The sequence below is a fragment of the Choloepus didactylus genome, chromosome 3 (assembly GCF_015220235.1).
Source record: "Choloepus didactylus isolate mChoDid1 chromosome 3, mChoDid1.pri, whole genome shotgun sequence".
In the NCBI taxonomy this organism is placed as follows: domain Eukaryota; kingdom Metazoa; phylum Chordata; class Mammalia; order Pilosa; family Megalonychidae; genus Choloepus; species Choloepus didactylus.
Window position 1 is genome coordinate 123,071,232 of NC_051309.1, and position 23,090 is coordinate 123,094,321.

Here is a 23,090-nt window from a genome sequence, read left to right on the forward strand (position 1 = left end):
TCCAAAAAATAATATAAAAATTAGAATAAAAAAGAACATCCAAAACACTCCATTCCCTGTCCAAATTAGTTTTGTAATAAATTTTAAATTCAGGAAATGTGAACCTCCAATTTCATTCTTCTTTTTCAGAATGGTTTTGTTTATTCAGGGCCCTTACCCTTCCAAATAAATTTGATGATTGGCTTTTCCATTTCTGCAAAGAAGGCTGTTGGAATTCTGATTGGGATTGTGTTTATTCCGTAAATTGTTTTGGGTAGAATTGACATTTTAACAATATTTGTTCTTCCAATCCACAGACATGGAATTTCCTCCCTGATTTAGATCTTCATTTAGATCTTCTTTGATTTCTTTAGCAAAGTTCATAGTTTTCCATGTGTAAGTCCTTTACATCCTTCATTAATTTAGTCCTAGATATTTCTGCCTTTTAGTTGCTATTGTAAATGGATTTTTTTCTCTTGATTTCCTCCTCATATCCCTCACTATCAGTGTATAGAAACTCTACAGATTTTTGCATATTGACCTTGTGTCCTACCACTTTGCTGAATTTATTAACTCTAATAGCTTTGTTGAAGATTTGGGGGGACTTTCTATATATAGGATCATGTCATCTGCAAACAGTAACTGTTTTCCATCTTTCTTTCCAATTTGGATGACTTTTATTTCTTTTTCTTGTCTAATTGATGTGTCTAGAACTTCCTCTACAATGTTGAATAATGGTGGTGACAGTGGGGCATGCTTGCCTTATTCTAGATCTTAGAGGGAAAGCTTTCAGTCTTTCACCATTGAATATGATGTTAGCAGTTGGTTTTTCATGTGTGCCCTTTATCATGTTGAGGAACTTTCCTTGTATTTCTATTTTTCTAAGTGTTTTTACCAGATAAGGATGCAGGGCTTTGTCAAATGTCTTTTCTGCATCAATTGAGATAATCATGCAATTTTTCCTCTTTGTTCTGTTAATGTGGTGTATTTCATTAATTGATTTTCTTATGTTGAAGTCCCTTGCATACCAGGGATAAATCTCACTTGATCATGGTGTAAAATTCTTTTAATGTGCTGTTAGATTTGATTTGCTAGTATTTTGTGGAGGATTTTTACATCTATATTTGTAAGAGATATTGGTCTGTACTTCATTATTTCTTGTAGTGTCTTTATCTGGCTTTGGTATTAGGGTGATGTTGGCCTCATAGAATGAGTTAGGTAATGTTCCCTCTTCAATTTATAGGAAGAGTTTGATCAGGACTGGTTTTAATGCTTCTTGGAATGTTTGGTAGAATACACCTGTGAATCCATCTGGCCCTGGGCATTTCTTTGTTGCGAGGTTTTTGGTTTTTTTTTTCAAATGCAGTTTTAGTGAGATATATTCACACACCATACAAACCACCTGAGGTGTACAATCACTGGCTCACAGTATCATCACATTGTTATGTGTACAACCCCATGATCAATTTTAGAACATTTTCATTACTCCAGAAAAGAAATAAAAATGAAAAAGAAAACCCAAATCCTCCCATCCTTCTAACCCCCCCATTATTGACCCTTAGTATTGATGTAGTACATTTATTACTGTTGATGAAAGAGTATTAAATATTACTGCTAACTATAGTCCATAGTTTGCAGTAGGTCATTTTTTTCACATATACCCTTCTATTATTAGCTCCTTGCAATAGTGTCACACATTTGTTCTAGCTCATGAAAAAACTTTTTTTATATTTGTACAGTAATCACAGACATTGTCCACCACAAGATTCACCGTTACATATTTCCATGTTTTAACTTTCAGCTTTCCTTCTGGTGACATACATGACTCTAAACTTCCCCTTTCCACTGCATTCACATGGTTAATTATTCTCAGAATAATGTGCTACCATCACCTCTGTCCATTTCCAAATGTTTAAGTTCAAACTAGTTAAACATTCTGCACATATTAAGCAACCGCTCCCCATTCTTTAGCCTCATTATATATCCTGGTAATCTATATTCTGTATTTTACATCTATGAGTTTACATATAATAATTAGTTCATATCAGTGAGATCAAACAATATTTGTCCTTTTGTGTCTGACTTATTTTGCTTAACATAATGTGTTGAGAGGTTTTCGATGACTGATTCAATCTCTTTTCTTGTAATTGTTCTCTTGAGATCTATTTCTCTTAGGGTCAGTGTTGGCTGTTTGTGTGTTTCTAGGAATTGGTCCATTTCCTCTAGGTTGCCTAATTTATTGGCATATATTTGTTCATTGTATCCTCTTATGATCTTTTTCATTTCTGTCGGGTCAGTAGTAATGTCTCCTCAGGGATGGTATTTATTTTATAGGATGACTGGGGAAGGCCTCATTGTTAAGGTAATTTTGGCACATAGGCCTCATAGAAGGGAATGATCCATGCAGATATATAGGAGAGGTATATTCCAGCATGAGCAACTTGCATGTGCAAAGGACCTGATATCAGAGTACAATCGGCATGTTCAAAGGACCTGATGTCAGAAACAAGACCAGTATGGCCACAGGGAGTGAGTTCAGGCATGGCTGGAAATAAGGTCAGAAGGGTGGGTGGGCAGGACTGGAGAATGGTTTACACAGGACCAAGTAGGTCATTGAAAGATCTTGATTCTTATTCTGAGTGAGGTAGGAAGCCACAGGAGGGCTATGAGGACTGGCTTTTTGCTCTATTGCAAGCTAACTGTGAGGAGCAAGGTTGGAAGAGTGTAGGCTGGTTAGAGACTTTTGCTATTATGCACATCAAAGATCATGGTCACTTGGACTAGAGGTAGAGTAGCAGAAAGAGAGAAGTGGTTGGTAGGTAGAGCCAACATGATTTGCTGATGGATCGAATGTGAGGCATGAGAGCAAGCAAAGAATTTAGAATATCTTTGAGGATTTTGTCTTGAGCTACTGCAATATGGGAAAAGCTATATCAGAACAGCTCGTTTAGCACAGGTAGATTAGAAAGAACTCAGTTTTGGACTTGGTATGTTCAAGATTCCTATGACATATCCAGGCTGAGGATGAGGCAGTTGGCAATAGGAATCTGCACTTGAGGGGATATACATTTGAGACTCATTGTTATATAGATTCTATTTAAAGTCATGGAAATCAACAATGGAGAAGAAAAGGGTGGCCAGAGAAGAAAAGGGTGGTCAGAACCCTTTGGCATTCCAAAATTTTGAGGTTTGGAAAATGAGAATGAAAAGCAAAGGAGACTGAGAAGAAGCAACCAGTGAGATTTGAAGACAATTGAGAGATGTTATTAGTCATGATTCTTCAGAGAAACGGAACCAAAAAGAAGATGTACTACAAGGAATTGGTTCATGTGTTTGGGAGGGCTGACAAGCCCCTACTCTGTAGTATAGGCTGCATGCTGGAAACTCCTAAATGTTGATGTTGGAGTCCTTAATTCAGATGTCCCAGGAAGAGCTGACTGGCTGCAAATTCTGACAAGGGCCAGTATTGAAGTTGAGATAGAAAATCTTTTGAACTCTGAAACCCTTAGTTCTGGCTTTGAGATCTCTTGTTGATTGGATGAGATAACTTATATTGCCAAGGACAGCAATCTCCTTTGTTGATTTTATCTGCAATCAATTGATTGTAAATACAACTCCCATCTATGAAACACCCTCATAGTAACAAGCAGGCCAGTGCTTGACCAAACAACTGGACACCATAACCTAGGCAAGTTGACACATGAAATTAACTATTGTAAGAGAGAATGGTGTTCCAAGAAGCCAAGTGAAGACATTTTCAAGAAGAAGGGAGTGATTTTTTTTCAAATTGTGTTTAGAGATCAAACCAAATGAGGACTGAGAATTAATTACTCATCAGATTTCACAATTTGGGGGTCACTGTCACTGGGATCCTTGTCAGAAGAAAATTTGGTGGACTGTGGGGAGGAAAGCCCGCATGGTGTGGATTCAATACAGAATGTGAGGAGAGGAATTAGAGATACTTACACTTTTTAGAGAATCTTGCTGAGAAGAGGTGTAGAGAAATGAAACACTAGCTACAAGGGCTGGAGGTAAAGTGTAAAGGGGAAGTTTTTTTTTTTTTAAGTGGGGTTATGTTTGTATGGAGATCTATAAGAAAAGAAAAACTGATGATGCATAAGAGAGGGAACAATTACTGTCTTAAGAGTCATCTTTTTTGTAAAAAACCATAAAAATACCCACCTCCATAGGGCAGCTGAGCCAAAGAAGGGAGATAATGATCAGGTCTTCCCAGGAGATGTGCACTCAGCTAATGTGGCTCTATTTGCCTGGGATCCAGGACTCAGGCCCCTGCACAGGCACAGGTATGCATGTCAGGTCCTGTCTTCTAAGTTCTTCACAGGTCACAGAAGAGGTGTTCTCAGGCTTGGTGAGGATGGGGCTGCCACTCTTCCTTACTTACACGGAGGATGCTTTCTCATAGTGCTTTCTGATACTGAAGAAGAGTGGGAAGGGAGAACCTGGATCTTGGGGTCCCCTGCCCAAAGCTTTGTAAAAAACATATTATTTAAGGCACTTCATTGACAGCCTCACATCCGACATGGGTTGAAGTCGCAGAGGCATTTCACACCACGTTCACTCCATAAATTAATTCCTCCTTATCAATAGGGAGTGGCTGACAGAACAAAGAATGTGCCTGGTGAGGCTAGAGGTGGGTGAGTGCCTATCCAGTGCCAAGGGGAGAATAAGTGAACAGGAAGCGCGTGTTTGGTATGAATGGAAACAGCCGAGAGCGAGTGTGGAGATGGGCAGAGAAGAGCTGAACGTGCCCCAAGGGCCCGGGGTCCCCCGAGGGAAAATCTGTCTGTGATGCGGCAGGGCCCACCGAGGAGCCTCCTTATCCCCACCCACCTCCCTAACTCCAGCAGCCAGTGGTGCATCTAGACATATTTCTGGGAGCTGTCCATGAGCTCATCGCTCTCCTTGCGATAGCTGCAGTAGCAAGGAAAGCAGCCGCCTTTCTCCCGGCGCCGCTAGAATAAGCCCCGCCACTTGCACATTCAGTCACACGCGCGGAGCGCCGCGCAGGAAAGAGGTAGCCGAGCGCGGCCGCCGCCCGCCCAGCCTGACTGCCAAGGTCGCGCCCCGACCCCGGCACACCATGGCCCCGAGTCTCCCGGCCGGGAGGTAGGTGGGTGCGGGAAGGGGCGAGGAGATCCGGGCAGGACTCCCCGCCGGCCAGCAAGGGTGGGCAGCCGCCTTTTCCACTCTGCGGCGGAGGACCCGGGCGGGTCCGCCGGGCGCGGCGGCCGCGGAGCCTCGCGACCAGTTTGGGGACGCGAGCCGCAGGCCGAGCGCTGAGAAGACGCGGGAGACGCGGGAGACACGGGACGGGCGTGACAGGAGGAAGAAACCCGGAGCAGCAGGAAGATGGCTTCTCCCACCTCCCCGGCCCCAGAAGGCGGGGCCTCCACCCCGCCGATCCCGCCGCGTATTCGTCAGGTGGGTGCAAGAGTGCGGGGTGAGGCGCCCTCATCCCCTTGTCACATCCTCCCCCAAGGACGGGCACCTCGCCCCCCACAAACAGAGGCTGGCCAAGGAGTGGGACCAGCACTGGCACACTTGGCCACACTGCCTGGCCCAGGACCATTATCTCAATCTCTTTTTCTCACTCTCACTTCACCCACAGAGAAATGCGCGCACACACACACATACACATACACACACCCCTAAAAAAACCCAAACGCGTCTTCCAAAACTAGACGTGTAGCTTCTGCACACACACATACACACACTTACACACCTCGAAAACTCATTCCCCCACCGATCACGGAGGCACACACCCAGGCATCACATGACCCACTGCAGAGCTACTGTTAGAAGAAACCCATGGTGTCCTCAGAGGGGGAAGTGCACCCCAGACCCAAATACTCTGAGTATCTTGAAAGGGATTGCTGGAAGCAGTCACTTCCCACCCATAGGAGAAAAGGTTACTTAATTGTTCCCAAGCTAAGCTACATCCAACAATTGCAGCCCTGTGTTAGACATGCTGTGCTAGAAAACATGTGTGCCTTCTCTCTCCACGTCCACAGAGACACAGTTTCCCCGAACACTGCAAGGGGTAAATGCACATTTCTTTGGCTGTTTGAGTAAGGAATGTTTTCTGTTTGTATGGTAATATTAAAACTAGGGAGTATTCCATCTGGTTGTGATCTGTTATTAGGTATCTAGAAGGGTTTTTTCACTACCGTTGCCAGGAACTACACAGTATTAGCACTTTCGGTTATCACAGTAGTATCACAAGTGTCAGCTTGTCCTGTTTCAGGGTAGTGTATGAGAATATGAGGCACTGACTGCAAGTGGGGAACCTTTTTACCAAAGAAAATCGGCTTCCTGTTTAGAGATCAGGTGAAATTAATTCATGGAAAGAGACTATCTGGGCCTGAAGATAACGCCCAACAGAATGGTCTTTCTCCAGGACAGTGTGGATACTGAAGAGCACCAGGGGCTGCAGAATGTTACGAATGGTTGACACTTAACAAGGTCTTTGCCACAATTTGAATTTTAAGATGTGTAGGTAGTGTTATTTTAGGGAAAACCTTTGTTTATGTGCATTATTTTTTATGCAATGACAAAAAATTAAAATGTACATTTTTTGGGGGCAATGTGTCCTAAAGAAATTGTTAGGATTTTAAATCCTTTTAGAATCCAGGACAGTAATTTTATGACAGTGTGTTTTGAATTGTACTTGGAAGTATTTTTCTCCTGAAGAATTCTGGTAACACGTATCATTAAATCTGCATTTGTGATGTTTATCTCTACATCTAAGAATGATGTGAAATTATTGTGATTTGCAATATGAGAAATCACATCCTATGCAAAAAATATTTTTTATCTGTTTGACTAAATATGCATATATGTTTTATATAATTGAGGAAATAAAATGTTAACTGAAATAGAATATATACATTCATAAAAATTTCCATGAACTCTTATTCTATATTTAGAATTGTTCTATTGCTCTTAGAAATAGTAAGTCTGAAAATAGCTACTAGAAAAATTTTGCATGAAAGATCATTATTTTTCAGAGTACTCTACTTAGAGGACACTGTAGTTAAAAGCTGTGTAAAAAAGCATAATGCTGCAACATTCAAGTTGGTGACTGGTGCCTTCTGTTCAGACTTTCATTTGTATGCCCTACGAAAGGAGGCTTTTAGTGATTGGTGCATTAATTTGCATAGGATGTAGAAAAAGGTTACTGGAATTTTTGGTCAGTCCAGTCTACCTGATTCATTCAGTCAGGTGGAACAGAAGTACTGACAACCTCTGGCTGCAGGATCACCATTTGCCTGCAAGTGATTTTAAACAAATGAGAAAATACAACAACAACAACAAACAGGAGGTATAACAGTATTGACCTAAGTGGTGAAATATTCTAGACACCAGTCATTGTACTTTAACTGTGTCATTGTCTCCTGGTTCTTCTTGTTCTTAAATAATTCTTCAAATTATGTCTGTATTGAATAAAAATTGAGTTAGAATGTGAATTGTTTTCCTCTTTCTGATCCATGGTTGGGAGGAAAAGTATAATTGACAAAATACAGAAGAGCAACCCAAAGGTGTCAAAGATTTTAATTAAAGATATTACATGGATTTTAGCAATAGATAAATTCATCGGTCATAATTTTAATTATATAGTGGAAATCTAGAAATAAAAATATTTTAGAAAGGCTTTTTGGTGAGTATAAAAATGACTGGTAAATTAGTATATTTAATTATTAATTTCATTGAAAATATTGTATGCTGAGATTCATTTATTCAATGAATATTTATACAGCTTAAAGTAATGCTTCATACCTTGAAAATAGTAATAATAACGAGGACAAAAACCTTGTCCATTAGCAGATGTAAGTATTTCTAATGAAGACAAGCATTAAACTATTTGAAATTTTAATTCCTTATACATTATTTAGACAAAATAGTTATTTCTCAGTTTTTTGTTTTGACCATTCCTGTAATCACAAGACTAAATAATACGTAAGTTGGCATATACCTAAAACATCACTTATTGACTGAATTCATATTTGCTTCTATTTGATATATTTCTGTTCTCTTTTAACTATTTAATATATTATCAAAATTACATGTCAGAAACTATATATACTATTTTTTTTTGTGTGTGTGTGGGTAAATATATAATATTTTTATTAATTTACTTTAAAATTTTGTGTTATAAAGCAAAAACAAAAATGCACTGTGGCATTTAACATATGTAGAGGTAAAAGATAGGAAAAATAGCAAAAATACTGGAATAGAGTAAATGAAATTATTCTGTTGTTTTTTTTTTTGCCATTATGCAGTGTTCTTTTTTTTTTTTTTTTCTTTTTTTTCCACAATAAAAGAACATTTTAAAGAGACCATAACAAGGGAGTAAGAAAAAGACAACTAACCTAAGATAACTGCTTAACTTCCAACATGTTCCTACTTTACCCCAAGAAAGTTACCTAATATAGCAACATTTCTGTGAACTTGCTCCTACTATATCCATCAGAAATTAACAGACCATAGTCATTCCTGGGCATCCCCAGAACGTTAAATAGCTTATCTGTTCTTCTTGGATTATTGTTCCCCCTTCCTTAATTGCTCTCTATTGCTAGTTCCCCTACATTCTACATTATAAACCATTTGTTTTACATTTTTCAAAGTTCACATTAGTGGTAGCATATAATATTTCTCTTTTTGTGCCTGGCTTATTTCGCTCAGCATTATGTCTTCAAGGTTCATCCATGTTGTCATATGTTTCACGAGATCGTTCCTTCTTACTGCCGCGTAGTATTCCATCGTGTGTATATACCACATTTTATTTATGCACTCATCTGTTGAAGGACATTTGGGTTGTTTCCATCTCTTGGCAATTGTGAATAATGCTGCTATGAACATTGGCGTGCAGATATCTGTTCGTGTCACTGCTTTCCGATCTTCCGGGTATATACCGAGAAGTGCAATCGCTGGATCGAATGGTAACTCTATATCTAGTTTTCTAAGGAACTGCCAGACTGACTTCCAGAGTGGCTGAACCATTATACAGTCCCACCAACAATGAATAAGAGTTCCAATTTCTCCACATCCCCTCCAGCATTTGTAGTTTCCTGTTTGTTTAATGGCAGCCATTCTAACCGGTGTTAGATGGTATCTCATTGTGGTCTTAATTTGCATCTCTCTAATAGCTAGTGAAGCTGAACATTTTTTCATGTGTTTCTTGGCCATTTGTATTTCCTCTTCAGAGAACTGTCTTTTCATATCTTTTGCCCATTTTATAATTGGGCCGACTGTACTATTGTCATTGAGTTGTAGGATTTCTTTATGTATGCAAGATATCAGTCTTTTGTCAGATACATGGTTTCCAAAGTATATATACTATTTTTACAACTTGATGTTTTGGACAAAGGTTTTAAGCTTTTGGCAAATGCTGATATAGCATGAAATATCTAAAGTAGTCCTCACATAGTGTAGTTAAAATCTAGATTTCCCAAAATGAGAAGGTCAAGGATAAATGACCTTCAACTTCATCCTATCATGTCAGGGAAAGGAGAGAAAAGTGTATCAACTCTGCCTTCTCAGACTCCTTAAGATGTTAGATATCTTTTTTTTCCTTCTACAAAAGGGAGTATTTTTATTTTATATACAGAATAAGGCAGAGAAGGTTTGCCCATATTTACAAATACATAAGTCAAATTAATTACCAAACTAGAAAGGCAGATTTTCTGGATTTCATCTTGTGTTTATTATTTTCTAACTTTGTAATAGAAAAGGTTAAGAAATGGCAGTTTTGCAACTGAGTTTCAAAAAAGGTTGTCACATATATACATTAAGAGGCCCACGTGATTCCCATGGCCATTGTCAGAGAGTTTAAATCAATTAAATAATGGGATATTTATCAGGATCTTGAAATGTAAGATACTTTGCCAGCATCTTTCTCTTCTTACCAGCTCTAATAATGTCTGATGGGAACTTCCATGGCATTGATGGCTATGAGACTTTGAGGAGCTCCGAGACATCTTCTATTATTGGTGCCAGTAACAGTGACGTTCTTTTGTTTCATTACCAGTATTTATCCAAGAGTTCTGGGTATGGTATCATTTCATTTATAGCAATGAACCACTGTTCCCTCTTTGTTTGCTGTAGAAAGTTAGGGACTGCCCATATGTTAATAGAACATTTACAATGAGCCAGGCATGGTGCTGAGCTAGGCATAGTTCTTTACAACAATCAGATGAAAGAGTTTGTTGTTCCTACTTTCCATTTTAGAAAACATGGGTTTGGAGAAGTTATACCACATACTCAAGGCCATAGCTAGTAAGTAGCAACTTAGGGATTTAAAACTTGGTCTTAATGATGCCTTACTTCTCAATCACTATCATTCACTGTCTTCCTCTTCTAAATTTTGGACATTATAGTCTATCGAGGGAGCTTCTCTTAGCACTCTTGCTACTCCATGTTACCTATAGCCATTCTCGTGGAGTTCTTCTCTGGGCCATCTTAAATTTAACTGTAGGATTTATATAGAGTTGAAATAATTCTCATTATTCTAATCCATCAAATGAGGAGAATTTGAATTCTATTTTCACTTCTTTATCCCATAAAGCAGCACTTCTCCAGCATCATGGTTCCTGAGAAGAGAGACGAAGGCCCTCATTTAGTATTTGCTTCCACTGGGTACTCCTCAGTTATTTCCTGCTGTTTCCATGATGGTGCTTAAAAAATAATTCTGAGAGTTATTCTGAGTTGTGTTAATGGAGAGTCCTCTTGAACACGCAAAAAAAACAGTTAGGCTTACATCGTCAAGTTTTTCAGTTTCTTCTAGTATTAATTCTTGACAAACATAATTTGTTTATGTTTGTCAAGATAAGTTATGTTTAGAATTTTTAGGTTATACAAAATTTAAAAGTTACAATAGAGGATAATTTAGGCAATGAAGGGGTAGAAGAAAGAGGCAGTTAATAACTATAACAATGCATTGAAGATGACACTATTGGTTTAGATATTTTAAATTTGTTTTTAAATTTATATATGGTAAAATTAACTTTTTATACAGTTTAATGAATTTTTACAAATACTTAGAGTTGTGTAATCACTGCCATACTCATGATACAGAACAGTTCTGTCTCTCAGAAATATTCCCTCGTGCTAATCCCACTGTAGCCAAACTCTTCTCCCACTAAGCAACCCTTTGTATCCACTGATCCATTTTTTATCCTTATAGCTTTGTCATTCCCAGAATGTCATATATATGGAATCATACAGTGGGGTAACCTTTTGAAATTGGCTTTTTTACTCAACATAATGCCCTTAAAATCCATCCAAGTTGTTGTATGTGTTGATATTTTGTTTCTTTTTATTGCTTTGAAGTACTCCATTGCATGGGTGTACAACCGTTTGTTTATCCATTACCAGATGAAAGACATTTTGGTTGTTTCTAGTTTGGAGAAATTATGAATAAAGCTGCTATTAAACATTTGTGTACAGATTTTTGTATGAATAAGTTTTCATTTTTTAAAAATGTATTCCTAGTAGTGGGATTGCTGGTAAGATGGTAAGTGTATGTTTAACTTTTTAAGAAACTGCCAAACTGTTTTCCAAAGTGACTGTAATGTTTTTGTATTTCCTCCAACAATGAATGAAAGTTCTAGTTGTTCTGCATCCCTGTCAGCATTTGCTATTGTCAGCTTTTTTTTTTTTAGTCATTCTAATAGGTATGAAGAGGTCTCTCCTGATTTTAATTTGCATTTTCCTAATGACTAATGATGTTAAAACTCTTTTCATGTGCTTATATTGCCAGCCTCCTGTTTGTTGAAGAACCTATTCAAATATTTTGCCCATTTAAAAACTGGGTTATTGTTTTCTTATTGTTAAGTTTTAGAATTATTTATATATTCTGGATACAAGTTCTTTGCAGATATGTGGTTAGAAAATATTTTCTCTCAGTTTTTTTCTTTGTCTTTTCATTCTCTTTTTGCAGAGCAGATGTTTTTAATTTTGATGAAGTTCAATTTGTCCCTTTTTTCTTTTATGGGTTATGCTTTTAGTGTTGTATCTAATAACCTTTTATGTAACCCAAAGTCACAAAGATTTTCTTCCATAGGTTCTGAAAGTCTTATAGTTTTAACAATTTTATATTTATGTTTGTAATCTATTTTGAGTTAAATTGTATAAGATGTGACATATATATCAAAGAGTTTTTTTTTTTTTTAATCTGTGGATGTCCCCTTGTTACAGCATCATTTGTTGCAAAGATTATCCTTTACCTATCAAATTGCCTTTGTATCTTTGTCAAAAGACTATGGACTACGTGGAACCTTGAACAGGGAGTGAGATCTGGTTGGTTTGTACAGGTTAGTGTGAAGCCCTGATACATCCTGGAGTACTTTGGGCAGAGAATAAAAAAGTATTTGCAAAGCCCCCTTGAGGGACTGGGGGAAAACGTGGAAATATTGAACTTCCCCACCTGGGGAATTCCTTATATTCTCACAAGCATTGGGGACTACCAGTTTAGGAGGCTGAGCTCTCTATCTTGTGGCTTGCACTTATGAAGCTTGTTACTGTTAAGGAGAGGCTAAACCTACTTATAATTGTGCCTAAGTCACCCCCAGAGAGTCTCTTTGGTTGCTCAGATGTGCCCCCACTCTCTCTAAGCCATCTCAGCAGGTAGAATTGCTGCCCTCTCCCTTACATGGGGCATGACTCCCAGGGGTGTAAATCTCCCTGGCAACATGGTGCATGACACCCAGGGATGAGCCTGGACCCATCATTGTGGGATTGAGAAAGTCTTCTTGACCAGAATGGTGAAGAGACATGAAACAAAATAAAGTTTCAATAACTGGGAGGTTTCAAATAGAGTTGAAAGGTCATTCAGGAGGTTATTCTTTTATATGCATTTTACAGATATTCCATTTTAGTCTTTAGTGTATTAGAATAGCTAGAAAGAAATACCTGAACTTGTTGAACTGCAATCCAGTAGCCTTGATTCTTGATGATGATTGTATAACTATTTAGCTCTTAAGGTATGTCTATGTGATTGTGAAAACTTTGTGGCTCACACTCCCTTTATCCAGTATATGGATAGATGAGTAGAAATAAGGGGATGAAATATAAATGAATAATGGGAGAGAGGAGGTTTATGGGATTTTTTGGGTTTTTTTTTTTTACTTTTATTTTAATTTTTATTCTTATTTTTATTTTTTTGAGTAATGATTGTGTTGATGAATGTACAACTGTATGATGATACTGTGAACAATTGACTGTACACTGGATGACTGTATGGTATGTGAATATATATCAATAAAATTTTGGGGGCAGGTGTGAAGAGAGAATAAAGCAAAAAAAAAAAAAAAAAAAAGCTGTGTGCTCCATTAACATGGCTATAAAAAAAAAAGTCAATGGATATACTTGTATGAGCCTGTTTTTGGACTCTTTCTTGTGGGTTTAGGTATTTTTAGTTTTTCAGATTTTAGAAAAGCTGTGTAGCATGTAATTTTAAGGAAATGTTAATAACATTAATATGCTTTTGACCATGTTTATTATTATTATTTTTTTTTACAGAATCCAGAGTATTAGTTTATTAATTTGTAAGGGGGAAAGAGTAACATCAAAGAAACTAAAGTATTAACATATAGTGGATTTTCTCACTGTATACAGACCTGGGGGAAGTTAAAATCAAAATAGAAGCTAAGTAATTAATTTAGATTGAGAAATGATTTTGTGTATTAATTTGAATGTGTAAACTTTTGTTATGCAGTTGGACTATATGTGAACATTCCTGAACAATTGCTCTTCAAAGTGCCAGTCTGCAACAAAAAAGGGAATTTGTGCTAGAATTTTTACCTACTACATCAAAGCACATATTTTTTTTTAAAATTCAGTTTTATTGAGATATATTCACATACCATACAATCATCCATGGTGTACAATCAACTGTTCACAGTACCATCATATAGTTATGCATTCATCATCCCAATCTATTTTTTTTTTAATCTTCATTTTATTGAGATATATTCACATACCACACAGTCATACAAAGCAAATCGTACTTTCGATTGTTTACAGTACCATTACATAGTGGTACATTCATCACCCAAATCAATCCCTGACACCTTCATTCGCACACACACAAAAATAACAAGAATAATGATTAGAGTGAAAAAGAGCAATTGAAGTAAAAAAGAACACTGGGTACCTTTGTCTGTTTGTTTCCTTCCCCTATTTTTCTACTCATCCATCCATAAACTAGACAAAGTGGAGTGTGGTCCTTATGGCTTTCCCAATCCCATTGTCACCCCTCATAAGCTACATTTTTATACAACTGTCTTCGAGATTCATGGGTTCTGGGTTGCAGTTTGATAGTTTCAGGTACCCAATCTATTTTTGATCATTTTCCTTATACCAGAAAGAATCAGAATAAGAATAAAAAATAAAAATAAAAAAGAACACCCAAATCATCCCCCCATACCACCCTATTTTTCGTTTAGTTTTTGTCCCCATTTTTCTACTCATCCATCCATACACTGAATAAAGGGAGTGCGATCCACAAGGTTTTCACAATCATACTGTCACCCCTTGTAAGCTATGTTGTTATACAATCATCTTCAAGAGTCAGGGCTACTGGCTTGGAGTTTGGTAGTTTCAGGTATTTACTTCTAGCTATTCCAATACATTAAATCCTAAAAAGGGTTATCTGTATAGTGTGTAAGAATGTCCACCAGAATGTCCTCTCGACTCCGTGTGAAATCTCTCAGCCACTGAAGCTATATTTCATTTCATTTCGCCTCCCCCCTTTGGTCAAGAAGATGTTCTCAATCCCACGATGCCAGGTCCAGATTCATCTTCGGGAGTCATATCCTGAGTTGCCATGGAGATTTACATCCCTGGGATTCAGGTCCCACGTAGGGGGAAGGCAGTGAGCTCACCTGCCGAGTTGACTGAGCAACAAAGAGGCACTGAGGGGGAGACTCTTAGGCACAGTTATAAGCAGGTTTAGCTTCTCCTTTGCAGTAACAAGCTTCATAGGGGCAAGTCCCAAAACAGAGAGCCCAGCATGTCAAGCCGTCAGTCCCCAATGTTTGTGAGAATGTCAGCAACAATTCAGGTGAGGAAGTCCAACACCTCTGCATCCTCCCCCAGCTCCTCAGGGGAGCCCTGAATATATCTTTATTCTCTGCCCAAATTACATTGGGATATGTTGCTATTTCACTCTAACCTATACAGACCTACCATGTCTCACTTCCTATTCAAAGTTCCATGTAATTGTGGTATTTGAACAAACTGACTGTAGAAGTTATATTGTTTAGAAAATATAGATCCTACTCCAAATAAATATTTCTTCCCTTGGTCTCACATGGAAGTTGAAGTTTTAACACACATTTTCAACCTTTACCCTGTGGCCCGATTTGCCCTAGTTTTAACCAGATCTGCTTCATTCATATCTCTAATTGAACTCTGGGCTCTTTTTCAGTATTTTTTTTTTTTTTCGACAGTTGCTGTATGCGTTAATACTGACATTCACAACTGCCAAGCTCTAGCTCTGAATTTCACGTGTCACACAGATACCCAATGTTTCAGAGACCAATCAGGTTATACACCAAGGGATCAACGTCTCAGAGTTTGGAGATAGCCATTACAATTTAGGAATAGATTTGACTGCTGTAAGAGCTTACAATCTGGGACCATTACAATAACCATTTCCCTGTTAGGCTGTGTTCTAAGATTCAGTTCTGAGTTTACACATTATAGTTAGTCTATATCGGTGAGGCATTATAGTGTTTGCCTTTGTTTTTGGTGTACTTCACTCAAAATGCTGTCTACAGGATCCATTCACCTCCTTGCATGTCTCACAACTTCATTCCTTCTCATAGTTGCTCAATATTCCATTGCATGCATACACCATAGTTCACCATTCTGTTCCTCAGTCAGTGTATCTTTAGGCCACCATCACCCACTGCAAAGCACATATTTTTAATGCAATTTTATTGTTACAATCCCATCCAAAGTATACAGTCAGTGGCTCACAGTATCATCACATAGTTCTGCGTTCATCACCACAATCAATTTTAGAAAATTTTCATTACTCCCAAAATTTAAAAGAATAAAAAAGAAAAATATGAAAGAAAACCCAAAATATCCTCTAACCCTATCCCCCATATTGTTGACCCCTAGTGTTAGTATGGTACATTTGTTACTGTTGAGGAAAGAATACGATGATTTTATTTTTGACTATAGTCCATACATTGCAATAGGTACATTTTTACCCATATACCACTCTATTATTAACTCCTTTTAATAGTGTCATACATTTGTTCATGAAAGAACTTTTTTATATTTGTACTGTTAATCACAGTCATCATCCACCACAATATTCACTGTGTTATACATTTCTATGTTTTAATTTCCAGCTTTTCTTCTGGTGACATACATGACTGTAAACAACCCCTTTCAACCACAATAACATACAATTCAGCACTATTAATTATACCCCCAAAAACATGCTACCTTCACCTCTATCCATTTCCAAACATTTACTTATGTCCTAGTTAAAAATTGTGCATATATTAAGCAACCACTTCCTGTGCTCTAGCCTTGTTCTATCTTCTGATAACCTATATTCTATATTTTATGTCTATGAGTTTACATATTATAATTAGTTCATATAAGTGAGATCATACAATATTTATACTTTTGTGTCTGACTTATTTCACTCAGCATAATGTCTCAAGGTTCATCCATGTTGTTGCTTGCTTCAGGACTTCATTCCTTTTACTGCTGAATAATGTTCCATCATATGTATATAACACATTTTGTTTATTCATTCATCGGTTGATGGACACTTGGATTGTTTCCATCTTTTGGCAATTGTGAATAATGCTCCTATGAACTTCGGCATACAAGTGTCTGTGCATCCCTGCTTTCAGATCTTCTGAGTATATACTGAGTAGTGGGATTGTGGGATCATAAGGCATGCTTAGCTTCCTGAGGAACTGCCAAACCATCTTCCACAGCAGCTGTACCATTTTACTTTCCCACCAGCTGTGAATAAGTGTTCCTATTTCACCACATCCTCTTCAACATTTGTGTTTTCCTGTTTGTTTAATAGTGGCCATTCTAGTAGGTGTGGAATATCTCATCTGGGTTTTGGTTTGCATTTCCCTAATAGCTAGTGAATATAAGCATCTTTTCATGTGCTTTTTAGCCATTTGTATCTTCTCTTTGGAAAAATTTCTTTTCGTGTATTTTGCCCATTTTTAAAGTGGCTTGTTTGTCTTTTTATTGTTGAGTTGTTGGATTTCTTTATGTAATCTGGATATCAAACTCTTATCAGATATGTGGTTTCCAAATATTTTCTCCGTTGTGTAGGCTGCCTTTTCACCCTTTTGACAAAGTACTTTGAAGCACAAAAGTATTCAATTTTAAGGAGGTCCTTTATCTATTTTTTTCTTTTGTTGCTTGTGCTTTGGGTATAAGGTCTAAGAAACTACCTCCTATCACTCAATCTTGAAGATGTTTCCTTATATTTTCTTCTAGGAGTTTTATGGTACTGGCTCTTATAGTTATTGGCCTTGTTTTTTAAAATTATACTTACATAATTTCCAATGTAAACATCATTCTGTGGTACAAGGCAAGTACTCATGTCTGGCAGGGAAACTATTTTTGAAAGTAATGAAAGTAAAATGTATATGTTAAATTTATATCAAACAAATAAACGGAAAAAAGACAAGATAAAATGTCACCTTGCACACCCTACTTGATGAAAACGGAGTTTCCAGAGGCTTTAAGAAAACACTATTTCTAAGTCAGCTATGTTGATTATTAGCAAAAAGATGAGAAATAAATAGGAACTTTAAACCTTACTCACTATGGGCTTTGAAGTAGATTAGCATTTCATATATTTCTAAAGAGTTATTAAGTGGGTAGATTATGGTGCATTAAGTAGCTAATTATTCCTAGCAACACTTAAAATTTTGAGCCTTAATCTGCCATTTGGGCAGTGTTGGGTGAGGAAATGCAAAATCAGCTGGGGTGACTAGGAAAGTCGAGGTGATTTCCTGACTGGGGGCTGGAATCACTTGAGGTTTGCTCACTCGCAAGTCTGGTGGCTTATGCTTGCTGAGGCTAACAGCTGGGGCCCTATATGAGTCCTCTCCACATGGATGCTTGGCTTCCTCACAACATGGTGACTGAGTTCCAAGAGTAAGAGTCCCAGTAAAGCAAGGTGGAAGAAAATGGCATCTTTATGATCTGGCCTTGGAAGTCACACAGCTTCACTTCTGCCATATTCCATTGGTTGAAACAACCACAGGAGTTCACCTAGATTCAAGAGGAGGAGACATAGACCCCACCACTCAAAGGTAGCAGAATCAACACAACATTATAAGAATAGCATGTAGAGTGGGATGTTGGCGACCTTTCAAAATTTTACCGCAAAGAATGAGAACTAAGTTAATACAAGTAAGCTGGTAGCAAAAATGATTTAGCAAATTATTTTTGTCATTGGACCAAGAGGCTTTAAAAGTAAGGAACTGCTACAGATGTGCCAATAGCTAGTTAAAAAAGCATTTTATAGAAAATTCTTTCTCACTTAAATCTTCATCAATCACTTTAGGCAAACACTTTATTTTTGCTTATTACCTGACTTTTAACTATTCAGTAGTCCTGGACTTGGGTTCTGCACTTTGAGTTTAGAGACTATTGCATAGTACTCTCCTTAGGTATGAGCAGAAGAGGACTTGAGCTCTAGAGGGTCTGACTGTGAGCCGCCTTGATCACGTCTTTCCCTACAATATAAGGAATGCATGGGGCCAGGGACCTTGCTCACCTAGAACCCACACTCCCTCTTCTCAACTATGATCAAGGGTCTGGAATTCCTGGCTCAACTGGTTTCAAGTTGCTTTCAGGGCCAGAAAGGCCTGTTCTCCAGGGGCCAAGCTGTGAATCCAGTGTGCACACCCCAAGGCCCAAGAACACCTGTGAAGAGAGGGGTGGGTAGACAGAGCTTGACAGCAAGGACTGGGGTGTCACATGTCTTGTACAAAGTCTGGTCTGGACACTTACTTGCTATGTGTCCTAAATAACCTACTTAACCTACTTGTGCCTAATTCTTCACCCATGAAATGGGGTAATAGCAACATTGAAACTGAGAAGGTAGAATTTAGGGGATGATTATCAATACTGAATCATTATATAAATATTTCTTTTTACTTTCTGGTATATTAGAATGGACAAAGGGAAATACTTGATGTCTCTGAACTGTAATCCAGCTGCCTTGATTGCTGGTAATGATTGTATAACTACATCCTTTATCTTGTGATTGTAAAAACTTGTGACTGACCTTCACTTGTACTCTCTCTTCCTGTTTTTCAACTTTAGAGTCCTATGATCACTAAAGACAGCCCCTAATGTTTATAAATAAAGGGCCTTGAGTCAGCCCAGAACTAACCTACCCCAGTTCCAAACTATCTTGCTAGATGGAACTATCTATCCCAAATTGGCCCACCTGACGTGTGCAGTAGCTTAAACTTTAACCAGTAAGTGACCTATACTTCATTATAATACTAAAAACTATCCCCATCATCATATTAAGGCCTCCATTTTCTTACATACATTCTGAGACTAAGCATTTAATCAATCTGTGCATGCTCAATAATAATTAGATCATCTCTAACCTTCTCATCTTGAGCCATTGTGCTCATTATCCTAAAACCTGCCCATCTTTTAATACTATAAAACTAGCAGGGTTACTGGAGTTTGGGTAGTGATTTTTAGGCCAATAGGCTGTCTGATCTCCTATTTCGTGCCTAGCAGTAAACATTTTTGCTCTGAACGCTGGTGTATCAGGAATTGGTCATTTGAGCACATCAGGCAGAGAGCCCACTGCTTTGATTGGTATCTGTATCCATTGCATATAATTAGTTTAAGAGTTAAATATGATACCTGTGGAGCATTTTGCTCAAATGCCTGCCTGGTCCTTGATAAATACTAAATTTCAGCTATTGTTTTTGATAATATCAGTCTTCTTTCTTTCCTGATGATGGCACTAGAAGAATGGGCAACCATTTTCCCAAGTAATAGGTGTAGAAATCAGAAGTGGGACTTATTCAGCTCTCCCAGTTGCTATCTGAATGACTCTGGGTAAATAAATCATTTAGTCTTGCTGAGACTTGATTTTATAATATATAAAATGGGAATAATTATCATTTTATCTAATAGGGCTACTATGCAAATCTAATGAGATAATGTTTGTACAAGTGCTTTCTAAACAATAAATTATTATGGAGGATCCAATATTACTTTATTGTGGAAAACCATGTAATTTTCATTTTGTCTTCAGCATCTAGTAGTTTTTGAAACATTATTTAATTGTATTTTTTTGAAAAAGAAGTTATAGGAGAATGTGATGATAATTTTTAGATGGGTATATATGAAAAGTAAATCTTACTCCTAAGCCAGACTCTACAGTCCTCCACTTCAGAGGTGACCTCTTCTTAGTATCCCTCTAGTTAATAGAAAAATTCGTGTGTGTATATATTCCCTCCCCCTTTTGTTTTGATAAATGGAAATTTACTATACATTACTTTACACTCTGTTTTTTTCATAAAAAATTATTCTGGTCATCATTCCATTTTAGTACATACATTTTGATTTTTATACAGTTATATATTATTTTATTATATGAATGCACAATAATTTATTTCATTGATTCTTTATTAATGGACATTTAAGTTGTTTCCAGCATTTTGCTGCAGTGAATACCCTCGTACATTTGTCTTTAGGAGACGTATGAACGGGTATGGGTTGCTGAGCACATGTACTGGTAGATAAAGTCCCAGAACCCTAAGTAACAAACTGAATTAAATTAATTTTGGTTGTGTGTATGTAATTATCAATCAAGCTTTATATTTTGCAAATTCTATGTTTGTTTCCTTTACTTTTAAATATTTTGTGCCTAAATGTCAATGTATTAGGAAAGTAGCCTTCATAAACCTTGTGACATATCTGTCATACTGGACTGTACTGAGGCCAAAATCTTTTCCTCATTTAATTCAGTTCTTTCCCTAAATCATTTAAGATTATTTAGCCCAGAGTATTATTATCAAGTACTACTTCTGTTCACTTTTCAGATTCTCTCCTTCTTTATCCTTCTTGACAATTACTTAACAACTAATGTCTGTAACAACTTGGAAATAGATAATCCATATTTCAGATTTCAGGTTAGTTAAGTGAATGCACACAGAGTATAAGTAACTTGCTCAGGATTGCCTAGCCAGCTAATGGAATTTGGAGCAAGGCCCTGATTAGTAACCATTTGCTTTTTAATCTGTGGAACGTCAGTGTGTTTCAAATAACAAGATAGCAGTAAACAATTACATTTTCAGTTTTAACTTTGTTTGATAGAAGACATAAGGATAATATAACTTAACTTTACATTTTCACTTGGACATACAACATGTTTACTGTTTAAACATAACTTTATACCATATCCCTTAGAACCTCCCTGTCTTCCAATCAGATTGATTCCTGTAAATCCTGCCTAAATAGAAATTCTAGAACTGTACATGTAGGGATTTAAGTTGAAGGAATTATTGATTTCAAAGGCTGAACATTAAAAGAATTAGAATCATAGTTCTTGCTAAGGTCCTTTGGTAAAAATGTAACTTGTGAAACACTCAGATAAAAATGAGCTTGCAATGGATATTGATCATCTGGTTTTGCCTATTCAGGCACTAGAATCTTGACTAATATCCAGGTGGTATCTTATTCACACACCTTACAATCCATCCAACGTGTACAATCAGTGGTTCTCAGAATAATCACGGAGTTGTGCTTTCATCACCACATTCAATTTTAGAACATTTTCATTGCTCCAAATATAAAAACTCCATGCCTTTATTCCTACCTATTATTGGCACTTATTGTACCTTTGTTACAATTGAGGGAAGAATATTACAATATTACTGTTAACTATAGTCCATAGTTTGCATTAGCTGTATATTCCCCCATATACCACCTTATTATTAACACCTTGACCTAGTGACATACATATGTTCTAATTCATAGAAAAAATTCTCATATTTTTACTATTAATCACCTTTGTCATCCACAACAGGGTTCATTATGTTATACAGTCCCATGTTTCATTATCTGCAGGTGATAGCTCTTTATAGCAATACTTGGAGGAGATTCTTTAATTCAGGACTTTATGAAAATAATAAAATAATTAACAGATTAATGGAACCCACAATATAGAATGAAAATTACATGCATTTATTTTACAAGTAAGTTAAGTAAATGAATGTAGTTATTAATCCTAGCCAGGATTAGATGCCTTTTAACTAGGAAATTTCAATCATGTCTGGGTTTCCTTTCTTGCAGATGAAGACTGATCATGTACTGAATCCTGTATTTTTCTTTCCCAATGATGTCTGTGCTGTTGTTGTTAACTTTTCTTGTTTTAGGGCCATTGTTATTATTTGTGCAGTTATCTTATTCTCCACTAACGTGATTAAATTTTTTTTAAATTGCTAAATTTTTATCAACTGATTTCTGTGTTGTTTTGCTTCTGCCCATATACTTGGCAAAATTTCCACCATTACTGGGTTAGTTTGCCAGGGCTACTGTAACCAGGTGCCACAAACTGGTCGGCTTAAGCAACAGCAATCTGTTGTCAGTTTTGGAGGGTTGAGGTCCAAAATCAGGGTGTCAGCAAAATCATAGTTTCTCTGAAGTTTGTAGCATTCTGGTGGTGGCTTGCCAGCAATCCATAACTCAGTCTGTGCCCCATCACATGGCCATTCTACCCCTGTCTGTCTCCCACCGTGTCCAGATTTCCTCTGCTTATAAGGCTCAAGTCATACTGGATTAAGGCCCACCTGATTCAATTCTATCTTACCTTAAGTAATAGAGGATCTTCGAAGATCCTGTTTACAAATGAGTTCAAATCGATAGTACCAGGGTTTAGGGCTTGAATATGTCTTTGTGGGAGACATGCTTCAATCCATAACAATTATATGCATACTAACTGGACAGTGATGTCTCTCTAATGAGTATCTTCTATCTTCAATACGCATATTTGGCCATGATCACCTGTTTGGTGATCAATGGGTAATGGAAAGGATATTTTAAGCTAT

The 23,090-nt window shown here is 37.2% G+C and overlaps 1 protein-coding gene across 1 annotated transcript in view; it reads left to right on the forward strand.

Moving 5' to 3' along the window:
- The first annotated feature begins 5,348 nt into the window (after window positions 1-5,348).
- The window catches only part of ANK2 (ankyrin 2), a 739,617-nt gene continuing 721,875 nt past the window's right edge, over window positions 5,349-23,090 (forward strand). Inside the window, exon 1 of the mRNA XM_037830495.1 lies at window positions 5,349-5,421. Within this exon, the coding sequence (XP_037686423.1) occupies window positions 5,350-5,421 (72 nt within the window). The 5' untranslated portion in view covers window position 5,349. The remainder of the gene's footprint in view (window positions 5,422-23,090) is intronic.